The sequence below is a fragment of the Eptatretus burgeri genome, chromosome 4, assembly GCF_056783735.1.
Source record: "Eptatretus burgeri isolate ZD-2024b chromosome 4, Ebu_testis_v1, whole genome shotgun sequence".
Classification (NCBI taxonomy): Eukaryota; Metazoa; Chordata; class Myxini; order Myxiniformes; family Myxinidae; genus Eptatretus; species Eptatretus burgeri.
In genome coordinates, this window is record NC_140964.1 from 131,001,084 (window position 1) to 131,013,651 (window position 12,568).

At 41.9% G+C, this 12,568-nt stretch overlaps 1 protein-coding gene across 2 annotated transcripts; it reads left to right on the forward strand.

Moving 5' to 3' along the window:
- Positions 1-815: 815 nt before the first annotated feature.
- Positions 816-11,562, forward strand: LOC147029125 (uncharacterized). Of its 2 annotated transcripts, XM_085880070.1 has the most exons (5): positions 816-909; positions 2,123-2,555; positions 5,669-5,803; positions 5,946-7,728; positions 7,814-8,013. In XM_085880070.1, the coding sequence occupies exons 2-5, from the start codon at positions 2,135-2,137 to the stop codon at positions 7,866-7,868; spliced, it is 2,394 nt and encodes a 797-aa protein (XP_085736196.1). In that variant the 5' UTR covers positions 816-909; positions 2,123-2,134; the 3' UTR covers positions 7,869-8,013. The 2 variants fall into 2 exon arrangements, with proteins under 2 accessions (XP_085736196.1, XP_085736195.1); XM_085880069.1 differs by having other exon boundaries at positions 5,946-11,562.
- The last annotated feature ends 1,006 nt before the right edge of the window (positions 11,563-12,568 follow it).

A 12,568-nucleotide genomic window follows, 5' to 3' on the forward strand; every position in this document is an offset into this window, starting at 1 on the left:
GCGTTTTGCGGAATGAAGGGTTTTACGGTGGCCGGAGTGCAAATCCTGCCATCAACCTCCTAATAAGAAGTGACCCAACTGTAGGAGGACGTCCGCAGACACAGTTGGGCACTAGATATGGATGGCCGTTGGCTCACAAGGAGCTCCTCCGCCCTTTGACAGGTTTTGTTTTTAATCCTGCTGGGTGTCCATATCCAAACATCCTCCTCACCAGAAAACCTGGTGGGGGAGACGGTTTCGTCGCCGACAACCCGACCATGGAACAAGTTAGTACAGGTTTACATGGTACCTGTAGCAGGTCACAGATCGAACCTGACCTGACTGACAGATACTCTCCTCCAGTTACTCTCCTCCTTTAATGCAGTGCCCCTCGACCAGCACAAACACTGGAACTGGTACTCATTTTGCCGACCTCCGAAGAATGACAAGCTGAGTCAATCCCCTGGTGCACTAATTTCAGCGGCCGACGGGGCTTGAACTCAGGACCCAAGGATCCCAAGCCACCACCCGAACCACTGAGCAACACCAGGCGACGAACGAAAGGTGATTGCAAAGAGGTGTCACTCGTCCACAATGAATGGGAGTGGTAAAATGGCCGATCTGTGGCTTCAATCGTTCATACGACACCAATTGGCAAACGAGTCGTCAACTTGCATCGTGGAGATCAGTGAAGTAAAGGGCAACAAAAGGGATTACGAGGAGGAAGAAGAAGAAATATTTTCGTTGAGAGGAAGAAGAATCATTTTTTTTAAGAGGAAGAAGAATCATTTTCGTTCAGAGTGAGAAGAATCATTTTCGATCAACAGAAGAAGAAGAAGAAGAAGAAGAACTTCCGGGTGATCTTCGTGTAAACTTGTGTTGTTCCTGTACCTCAGGTCCTCGTGGTGCCGGTGGAACTGATCTGAAGAGGTATTTTCAGAATTCTTATTTAATTATCAGAAAGATGTTTAAAACGTGAATTTAAATATAAAATAATTTTCTGTTCCTCGATGTCGGAAATGAAGGGAAGTTAAAGGAGTTTTTATCCAATGTGTGTTGAGGTGTTTGGTTGTTGATTTAATGAGGTGTTTTTCACTCGTTTTGTTTTATTCACCACATTGTTTTGTAATCACTGTGATGAAGACCCTTCAATCCCGGCCGAGAATTGAGAGGAGTCAACAGAAGATTCTCGAATATGCGGTTTATTGTTGCGGCACAGCACTTCCAAGCGAGGTGGCACAGGGACCAACCACAGCAGTCAGACCCAGTACCACACCAAAAGTCACACTACAAGACTTTCATATATAAAACCTATTCCTAGGCGGAGAAAAGCAAGAAACAAAGGTGCAAGTGGGCTTCCCCCCCCTCCCTCCACCTCAGGGGAAGTTTGCCAATCCAATAACTCTCCCACGGTTGGAAGTGGGCTGCGAGACAAAGCTGGCACATATTCATAAACAGCTTTGAGGTCAAAGGCTGGAATTCATAACAGTTGCCTGCTGCACGTTTGTTTCTGGAAAGGACAGGAGCCATGTCGGCTTGCGTAAAATGCATTTTAAGACAGCAAGGACACTGGTTTGAATCCAGACAACTGATTAACGCAATTACCGAATGTTTAAATATGGACCATATGTGGCCAATCAATAAGGACACAGAAAATTCATACCTGACAATTACATCTTCACGAAACTTCCTACAACGATAATTAAACCTCATTCTTCCTTTTAATGACAAAACCACCAGAAACCTTTTATAATTAACTTGTTTATCCAATTTTATCTCCTCACGACGAGGTGTAACGAGGATGCGAGGTACGATTACCTCGTTTACCTGTTCCGTGGGATATTTAACCTTCATAACCTGAATGGAGATGAAAACCTGATTCATGATCCAAAAACTCAACAACATCGTGAGGGTCTAAAATATAACATTCCTCGTGAACCTTCCACGGGCATCAGTGTCAGGTCACTTGGACTCCACAGGGAAATTATTCCGGAATTCTACAACTCCCAAGGAATGTGCTGCACCTTACCTTCTTCGTGTGTGTGTTTGTGTATGTGTTTCTGTGTCTGTGTATGTGTCCCTTTTGAAGAAAATGACATGGATAACCTTTCCTTTGTTAACATGAGCCTTGTGTCCCTGACAGGTCATCGTTGGAATGGACACCTTCTTGGAATGGCTCCAATCACAAGGTCTGAGAGCAGAAACAGCCCAAGCAGTGATCAATGTACTTGGAATTGAGAATCACAAGGTTCTTCGAGCTTGTACAGACTCCGATTCATTGCGAGCAGAGCTCCTCTCTCTCGCCAAAGAGAAATTTAAATTTGCAATGTATGCTGACTTCTGTAAATTTGTGAATTCGTTTTTGAAGCTGCAGGTTGTCCAGCTTGCAGGCTCTTCTCTGTTGGGAAGTCTGTTTATCAACTTGGAGAACGTTACTCGAGAACTTTCCAGTTTCTCCCAAAAGTTTATTGGATTCCAAAATGTGCAGCTGGAAAATGTTCCTGCTTTCCGAGGAATCGTTTTCAGTGATGTCTGCAACCTCCACGATCAGGATGATGGATTAACACCCAAGTCTGGTATGTCACCATTTTATACACACTCACGTGTCAAGAAATACCTCGATGATGAACCATTCATGTTTTTTTTCTTGTAAATTATGGAATCTCTTTTGGAACAATTTTGTGTTGTTGAAGACGTTTCAATTCTCGATCTACAAAGTCAATGTTTTTTTCTTCAAAATCACATTAAATTCCAAAGTGTCCCATGTTTAACATCACCTTTTAAGTTATCCATCCCTCCATTGGGACCGCACACTGTGCAGAGCATTGGTGCTGCCAAATCAGTCTCCTTGGCTGTTGGACACAATCCTGGATGGGTCGCCACTCCAATACAGTAGACCAGCATGCTGGAACTCATTTTGCCGACCTTGGAAGGATAACAAGCACAGTCTACCCCACCTGGTATTAATTCAACAGCTGAGTGGGATTTGAACTCAGGATTCTCGGATCCAAAGCCCACTACCCCAACCACAAAGCCAACACTAGGCATCATTTAAGTTATCCGTGTGCAGTAAGTGGTTTGTTTACCTCTTGTATAGGCATGGACATTGTGAGGGACATCCCATGGGAGAAAGGAATCTGTTAAACAGAAAATGTCGAGGCAGTAAGATGCAGCCTGGATTGAGAGCTCAATCAGGATGGAGCGGAGGCCTCAGATGTTTGAGGTACACACAGTGAGGGACAGGGTCGAAGGTGGTGGGAGGGTGAGAGGCTTGCAGCGTGAGACGGGGGTGGGGTGGGGGGTATTCTGAGAAAGTGCAGGTGGGAGGGTGTGGGATTGGTGTACTGTGGGAGGGGGTGAGATGGGTAACCTGAGAGGGGCAGTTCTCGTGGGTAGATGAGGATGGGGTGAGGGAGACATGTGCAAGGATGTGGGCTTGTAGTTGATGTTTGGGAGGGCACTGACACAGAGTGGTTTGACACTTCTAAATTAAGTGAATGTGATTTGCTTGTTATGTGCAGACAACCTCCATAAGGTTTTGTCTTCACCAGAAGAAGAACAAGATGAGGAAGAAGAATTAAAAAAAAAAAAACCAACAATATCTTCCGATATTTCGTCACAAGCTGTCACGTCAAATCTGTCATGGACGAAGTTTGTCCATGACGAGAAAATAGTGTATTTACGAAATTACAATATATTAAATGGAATAATCTTTAAACAGTAACGTGAACTTTTATAAACTTAAAACTTGATGTCCGAATATATTTAAAAGTTCATGATAGACTAAAATAACAACAACAACAACTTCCGATATTTCGTCACGTGCCTTGACGGAGCCAAGGAGAAAAAAAGAAAATGTGCCTTGACGGAGAAAATAAGTTTCGTGTACGCCAAACATTACCTCGACGTGTTTCGACTTCTGAGTAACTTACAAGTAACGTGTGTGGACGTGTGTCAACAATCGCATAACGTGCGTACAACTTATTTCCAGCGTATGCGGAGCGTGTGTCATACGCTGGCATACGTCATGAAATTTTCAGCATGCCTAAAATTTCTCGAGGGACTCGTCATACTACGACGTCTGACAGCGTGCTTTCAACGTAGACACAACTTACCCATAACGTATTCGACGTGTGCCAGCGTTTTAGACACATTTTTCATAGGTCGGCAAATGCTGGCTAAATCGTCAAGGTGTGATGGTGATGTTGACACTTCGATTTCTCGTGCGGTTATGATTTAAATTGGTTATGATTTAAATTGTTGAGCGTTAGCCTTTCAATAGGCTCCGCCACGTGATCGTCGGCGATACGTGCAGCTCGCTATGCATAGTTAGACTATCGTTGGGCATAGGTTGTGAACGCCGACAACACGCTAATCATTCGTTGGTATATGTTATCTAGAAGAAAACGAAACGTTCTGTGTATGTTACTAATATGTTATGCATACGCGCAACTGGTTATGAATACGCAAAAAAACTTTTTTGAAAAAACATCAAAAGTTCAGCGTACCCTATCCTTTTACCTACATTTTGAAACGTTGCCATTGCTGGCTAAAACGTCAAGGTGTGACAGGGCCTTTACTCAACTCTCTTCCTCTGGCATCCAAGGCCAATTGTACACATGGCTTCATGACTCGCCTACTCTGGAAGTCAACGTGTGGTACTCAACAGAATCCTTTCATCTCCTCTCCTGCTTGGCTTAAAGTTGAAGGCTGAAGATCACCGGGTCTTTAGTTCAAGCCCAGTTGTGCCATTTGAGTCCTGTTGAAATACACCACGTGGGTTGCCTCATCCTGTTATTCTTATGAGGTCGGCAAAATGAGTACCAGCTGACTGGTAACATGGGCACTGCATCAGTGCACACCTCCGTTGCTTAGCAACAGCTAAAATACTTTATCATACCTCGTACACTTATTGTGGACTGTACAAAAAAATCAATACCTCCGAAACTGGACCTCTGAGGGACCTGTTTTTTTTGTGCGCAAAGAGAATGTCTTACAGCATCATATAAAAAAAAATCTTTCACGAATAGATAAATGGAATTACTCGGGCTGCCATTTGTTCGTCTCTTTGGAAACATGCCTGAAATTTCACAAAGCGGGTTTCTGGGCGCAAACTAAAGGCTGTGATAATCCCATTTATTGTGCTAAATTGATTGAGAGCATGTACATGAATATCGGCTCGTCGCATCGGCCAGCTTTCCATCTCGAGCGAGCAGCGATGTCACCGACTGGTCAAAAACGAAAATCCGACGGCGCTCACTTACACTTCCTCACTCATCGGCGGTCTTTCGGCGACTGACAGCTTCTGCAGGCGTGAAAATATTCACGCATACAGATTAGGATCTCCCACATACGTGCACCAAACTACGCCTCCCTAGCTTCATTTGTTTATGCACGAAAAATTAAGTTTGGATACTTTTTGAACACACCTCATATATGTATATATGTATATATATATATATATATATATATATATATATATATATATATATATATATATATATATATATATATATATATATATATATATATATATTCCTCGTTATGAACACCTCACTTCATCTCCTATACTGGTGGCAGCATTATGGAGCCTCGTTCTAACAGCGGAAGTGATGTCCATTGTACACTGTTTGTTGACCGGATTTATATTTGTCATTGTTTTAAACTTCATGTCCTTCATTATTTTCAGGTGATGTCTTTCCTGTAAATGTGGAATCCAGACAACAGATGGATGCATCTGTCTCAGAAACTTTGAGATTTCATTCCACAAAGGAAGATTCAGATGTTCATTTGACAAATGGCGGTACTGTCTGTTCTGCAACACGTAAGCAGAATCCTTCAAAATTAACATTCAATCTTTTGAATTGAGGGTTTATAAAAATTTTGAAATCGTGAAATTTTTTGCATGTCGGGTTTTACAAAAAAAACCGTAAATAAAAATATCTTCTTGTTCTTTGTTTATGTAGAACAATCAAGAAGTCCGATTGGGCAGATGAGGTCCAGAAGCAGCTTGAGAGTGAACAAGATGTTTATTTTGAAGCAACAATCCCAAGAACAAGACTCACGACCTTCAAAATACAAGTGCACATCTGGTGAAAACAGCACAAAGATCAACATTGAATTAAACAAACCCAAAAAGGTTATCGAAAGACAAGTGCATTATAAGTGTAACATCTGCAGTGAAGATTTTACTTCAATGAGGGACATCAAAATACACATGAGGATCCACAGAGGAGAACGCCCACACAAATGCTCTGTCTGTCATAAAGGTTTCTCTCAAAAGGGCCATTTGAATTTGCATATGAGGATTCATACAGGAGAGCGACCTCACAAATGCTCTGTCTGTGATAAAGGTTTCTCTCATAAAAATAATTTGAATAAGCATATGAGGATCCATACAGGAGAGCGACCTCACAAATGCTCTGTCTGTGATAAAGGTTTTTCTCGAAAAAGTGATTTGAATAGGCATATGACGATCCATACAGGAGAGCGACCTCACAAATGCTCTGTCTGTGATAAAGGTTTATCTCATAAAAGTGATTTGAATAGTCATATGACGATCCATACAGGAGAGCGACCTCACAAATGCTCTGTCTGTGATAAAGGTTTCTCTCATAAAAGTGATTTGAATAAGCATATGAGGATCCACACAGGAGAGCGACCTCACAAATGCTCTGTCTGTGATAAAGGTTTCTCTCATAAAAGTGATTTCAATTTGCATATGAGGATTCATACAGGAGAACGACCTGACAAATGCTCTGTCTGTGATGAAGGTTTTTCTCGAAAAAGTGATTTGAATAGGCATATGACGATCCATACAGGAGAGCGACCTCACAATTGCTCTGTCTGTGATAAAGGTTTCTCTCATAAAAGTGATTTCAATTTGCATATGAGGATTCATACAGGAGAACGACCTGACAAATGCTCTGTCTGTGATGAAGGTTTTTCTCGAAAAAGTGATTTGAATAGGCATATGACGATCCATACAGGAGAGCGACCTCACAATTGCTCTGTCTGTGATAAAGGTTTCTTTCATAAAAGTGATTTCAATTTGCATATGAGGATTCATACAGGAGAACAACCTTACAAAGGCTCTGTCTGTGATAAAGGTTTCTCTCATAAAAGTAATTTGAATTTGCATATGAGGATTCATACAGGAGAGCGACCTTACAAATGCTCTGTCTGTGATAAAGGTTTCTCTCAAAAAGGTCATTTGAATGGGCATATGATGATCCATACAGGAGAGCGACCTCACAAATGCTCTGTCTGTGATAAAGGTTTCTCTCAGAAAAGTGATTTGAATTTCCATATGAGAATCCATACAGGAGAGCAACTTCACAAATGCTCTGTCTGTGGGAAAGGTTTCTCTCGAAAAGGTCATTTGAATGGGCATATCATGATCCATACAGGAGAGCGACCTCACAAATGCTCTGTCTGTGATAAAGGTTTTTCTCGAAAAAGTGATTTGAATAGGCATATGATGATCCATACAGGAGAGCAACCTCACAAATGCTCTGTCTGTGATCAAGGTTTCTCTCAGAAAAGTGATTTGAATTTCCATATGAGAATCCATACAGGAGAGCAACTTCACAAATGCTCTGTCTGTGCTGAAGGTTTCTCTCGAAAAGGTCATTTGAATGGGCATATCATGATCCATACAGGAGAGCGACCTTACAAATGCTCTGTCTGTGATAAAGGTTTTTCTCGAAAAAGTGCTTTGAATAGGCATATGAGGATCCATACAGGAGAGCAACTTCACAAATGCTCTGTATGTGCTAAAGGTTTCTCTCGAAAAGGTCATTTGAATGGGCATATCATGATCCATACAGGAGAGCGACCTTACAAATGCTCTGTCTGTGCTAAAGGTTTCTCTCGAAAAGGTCATTTGAATTTGCATCTGAGGATCCATACAGCAGAGCGACTTCACAAATGCTCTGTCTGTGATAAAGGTTTCTCTCATAAAAGTGATTTGAATAGGCATGTGAGGATTCATACAGGAGAGCGACCTTACAAATGCTCTGTCTGTGATGAAGGTTTCTCTCGAAAAGGTCATTTGAATAAACATATGACGATCCATACAGGAGAGCGAAAGTAGAGGAAGTCAGATGGTGGGTGTCTGGTCTGGATTTGAAGGCTAACTTTGAAAAGTGGTTTGGCTGAGAGTGAGACCCAAGAGTTTGAGTGACTGAACCTCTTCAAGAGGGTTGTTGAGAAAGTAGATGGGTTTGTGGTTGTAATCCTTGGGGGGGGGAGGGAGATTGGGGCAGAGAAATATATGTTTGACCAGTTTGTGATTTTTGTCAAGGTCTGAAGAGAGGGAAGAGGCTGCTGTCTTGTCAGGATGAGGGATTTCATGGCAGAGAGTGGAGTCATCAGCAAAGCGACAATGAGGACTTCCCAGAGAGTCAGTGAGATCATTGATTAAGATTAAGAATAAGATGTGGCTGAGAACACTGCAGTGGGGCTACTCCAGCCTTAACAGGGAAAAGAGAAGAAAGGGTTTGTGAACAAAAGTGAAGGAAAGTCAGTAATCGAAGAATGGAGTTTGCTTTGGATTTGACAGGCAGACAATTTGGAGAGTATTGTGGAAAATAACTCAATTTCCACACAGTTGATCGATCAGCATGCCTAAGGAAAATCTTTCATTTCATGGAAAGGAGGAAGAACATTCAATAATTCACTGATACATTCGAATGGACTTCACTGAAACAGAAGTAATCTGTAATCCCTATTTCCACAATTTGGCATTCCAAAGGGAGGGTGAGACATTTGGCAATTCAACTTCAGCATGAGCTGATAAGCTCTCGTCCAAAGAACGCAAAACTGCAATACAAGCTACTTTGGGTGGGAAGGAGAGTATGACACAATCGCGGCTAAAGTTTGCAGTGTTATCAACCAGGTCACCCTGTTTCTCTGCAACGAGCAAGAACTTTTTTCATAGTAAGTTATTCCTTTTATCAATATGTAGGTCAAAATACTCATGACCTAAATACTTGAGAATACATGAATATACAGCAATTATTTTTCTTCCACAAAAGCAATGTGGGATGCCAGACCACATCGAAAGCTCGAGATTTGCCCACAGAGGAAGAATCCCTGGAAGGATGTGTATCATGTCTCATTGAATGCCTCCACCCATTGTTGAGAGAGTAAAAGCAGCATTTCCAATGCAGAATGACCTGTTCTGAATCCATATTGATGATTTGAGAGGAGGATTTTGGAAAAAAGGTTTCATTTTATGTGAACTGCGATGATAGATTCCATGACCTTGCTGATTATTGGAAGTAAGCTGATTGGTTTGCAGTTAAAGGGATTCCATTTTTGCACCTTTTGTGCGATGTTGGCTGATTTCCAAGCAGATGGAAGAATACCACTGGTAAATGACAGTGTGAAAAGGGCAGAGAGAGGAAATGCAAGAGCAGCAGAGCATGTTTTAAGGACATGTGAGCTGATGCCGTCTGGTCCAGTTGCAGAGGAAAAGTTACTCGAAACTTCAAGCAAGGGTTGCTGGAAACTTTTACAACTTCTCATGATGAAAAGACACAGAATCCAGGAGCTGTTCTGTTCTTGTGTATGGCAGCTTGGCTGCCAGGTCGCTCTTATTTTTTGGAGCACAGTTGTGCCCCTCTATACTCATACACATTTCGCCAAATTCGGAAAGAATGACAGGCTGAGCTGACCTCAACTGGTATTAATTCTGCATCCAGCGGGGCTCAAACTCAGGACGCTAGGTTCCCAAGCCAGCCACCCAAAGCACAAAAGACAACACCAGGCTAATCCAGGAGCAGTTTGTTATGACTGGGTAAGGTGGGTACAGAGAGAGCAGTTGGGGACGCAATATTTTGAAGAAAACACAATGGATTCCATGACCTTTGGAATGTGTTCAGACTCTGACTCTCACGTGCCCTGTGAACCTCCTCTGCTGCTCTTATGGTCCAGGAGCTGAGTTTTTGAGTGCAAAAGTTTGGCTCGGTGCTTTATGGGTGATAATGTCTGGGGAATTCAAATATGCTCGACTTACAAGTGGCAACCCTTGATGAAAATTGCACATTTCTTTGTGACCATTGCCCACTCTTTTCCAACAAAATTATGGGGTGGAGCAAAAATAAATAGGCATACCTTGATTGATTTTTATCAATCCTAAAATTACTCTGCAATTCATCTTAATTACAAATTACCCAACAATTCATCTTGTCCAAACCCTCTTTCAGACAATATAATCACAATTTATAAATGGCAATCTGTCAGTGTGTGTGTCAGTGTGTCTCATCCATAACTCCAAAACCATAAAACCTTGCAGCCTGAAACTGCAGGCATACTAAGAAAACTCCAAGGAAGTGCAAGAGTGAAAATTGGGTGTTTAGGTTAATTAAAACACCCCTTTTGAAGATAATTAATGGCCTTATTTAATTATATCCTTCATCAGGTGATCCTCGGCCACCTCGCTCTCTGGGTCTTAAGGTGTTTCCTGGGTAACCTCACTGGAGTCTGAAGCCGTCATGTTTTTTTGGCCTGTTCAACCACACCTTGACTTGGAACAGGCTGCAAAGATTTCTTAATGATTAAGTTTCCCACCCCCCCTCCCCCCCCCACTCTCCTCACTCATATCAAATGCTGTTCATCATTGCTATAAATCGCATCACTTTTTGTAAGTACTGTAGTTTTCAAATTCGGAGCATGGAGCGATTTCATACATTATATGATACGATTTTCCACGATCGACTCTCACTGACTAATGAAGGTATATCATTGAAATATTACTTCGGTTTTGAGGATCGGATATTATCCGGATTAAATAAGTGTCGAAATCTGTTGTGAAATCTGATAATTTAATGAAATAACGAGTCGTGTAACGAAGCCGATATACCTATTTACTTTAAGCAAGCAAGGCTATGTTCCTTCTGCCAGACGTAGACAAGAAAATGTGAAATTTCCAAAACATTAAACTTATCTTTTTCTCCTGTTTGGAGAATTATATTGAGGATACAAAAAATTTCGGAATTTGCCAAAATTTACAAGCTTCATTGAGCTATCCGATTTAATGCATTCACTGCTGGACCTGATGCACCCTGTCCGCCAGATGGACTGCCTCCCCATAACATCTCGCAGATCTGTGTCCATATTTTCGGAGGTTTCGTGAGGTGCTCCACAGGGAGTCAAAGCAAATCGGTAAAAAAATAATAGCGGACGTCTGAAAAAAAAAACAGTGATAACGTTTGCGCGGACTACCAACTGATGTACCAGGTGACACTTGTACAGACGAGCAGGCAAACTGGTGGATTTTCTGCAATGTTTATTTAATTGGTGATTGACCTTTACAATGTCTCCAGGGTTGTTCTGCATCAAGTTGTAACTTTTGTGGATAAAGTCGTGATGTGAATGAATTCATGATTTCTTTAACTGCTGCGTGCATGTTGAAGAACGGCTTCAAAGTTAAAGGGATCCATTATGGTGTGCAGCGACAGCCTGGCCAACCATTCCTAATCAACCATTTGATTGTAGTGCTTGCATGAGTGCTTAAGCCACTTGCCGAATGCCTGTTGTCGATGGTAAATAATAAAGTTTGTGAACATATCCTTGAAACGTCAAGATAAATGCAACATTGTTTTTTGGTGAAAGCGACTCAAGGTTTCTGGGTTGTTTACAGTAAGTACTGTTGTCGGTAATCACACTGACTCCAACCTGTTGATTGCCAAAAAATTGCTGATGTCAGCCGTGTGTGTGTGTGTGTGTGTGTGTGTGTGTGTGTGTGTGTGTGTGTGTGTGTGTGTGTGTGTGTGTGTGTGTGTGTGTGTGTGTGTGTGTGAGAGTGCGAGTGTGTGCGTGCCTGCATGCGTTGTCCCTTTGGCATAACATACTCTTTGTGCTTACTCCTTCACCCCAATCTCTCTCACTCCCCCATCCTTGTTCCACCCCAATATATTTCAGTTCCCTTCTCTTGTATCTTTTCTCTTTCTCTCTGTCTCTGGGCATATCTAAGCGGTGGTTATGTCTGGACGGTGTTTGTCTCTGGACAGAAACGCCCAGAAATGCCATTGTTTATGGCTTTATTTCAAATTCCTCACATGTCATAACCTCTTGAATCTCTTGGTCTCAGCCAAGTTTGATAATTTAATCTGCTTTATTGACTTCAGCAGGAGCCCAACTGCTAAAAAAAAAAAGTGTTCATTTGTCAAATTCGGATATCGCTTGCCATTCTGGGCATCTCCTGGTACACGGTGTTGATATAACCAATCTTCAACCGCTTGCCAGCAAGCCATTCCTTATCAACCATTACATGGGAGTGCTTGCTTGAGTTCTAAGTCACTTGCTGAGCATGCAACAACATTCGTACTGTCACTAAATATGTTGATCGACTTAAACAAAGTTCAGGGTCCTTTCCTCTGCGTTTGGCCGTGCGGTGCCTTGGGCGGTGAGTTTCTGGATGGTTCGCTCGCTGAAAATGTACTGTTTTCTGATTTGGTTTTCTGTTTAATCCTCTATCATTATACGACCCGTCACTTCGGCATAGATACATACAAAAAATTTTACGTTTTTTTTTTTTGTTTGTTTTTTTCATTAGTTTCGTTGGAGTGCTTGCTTGAGGTGA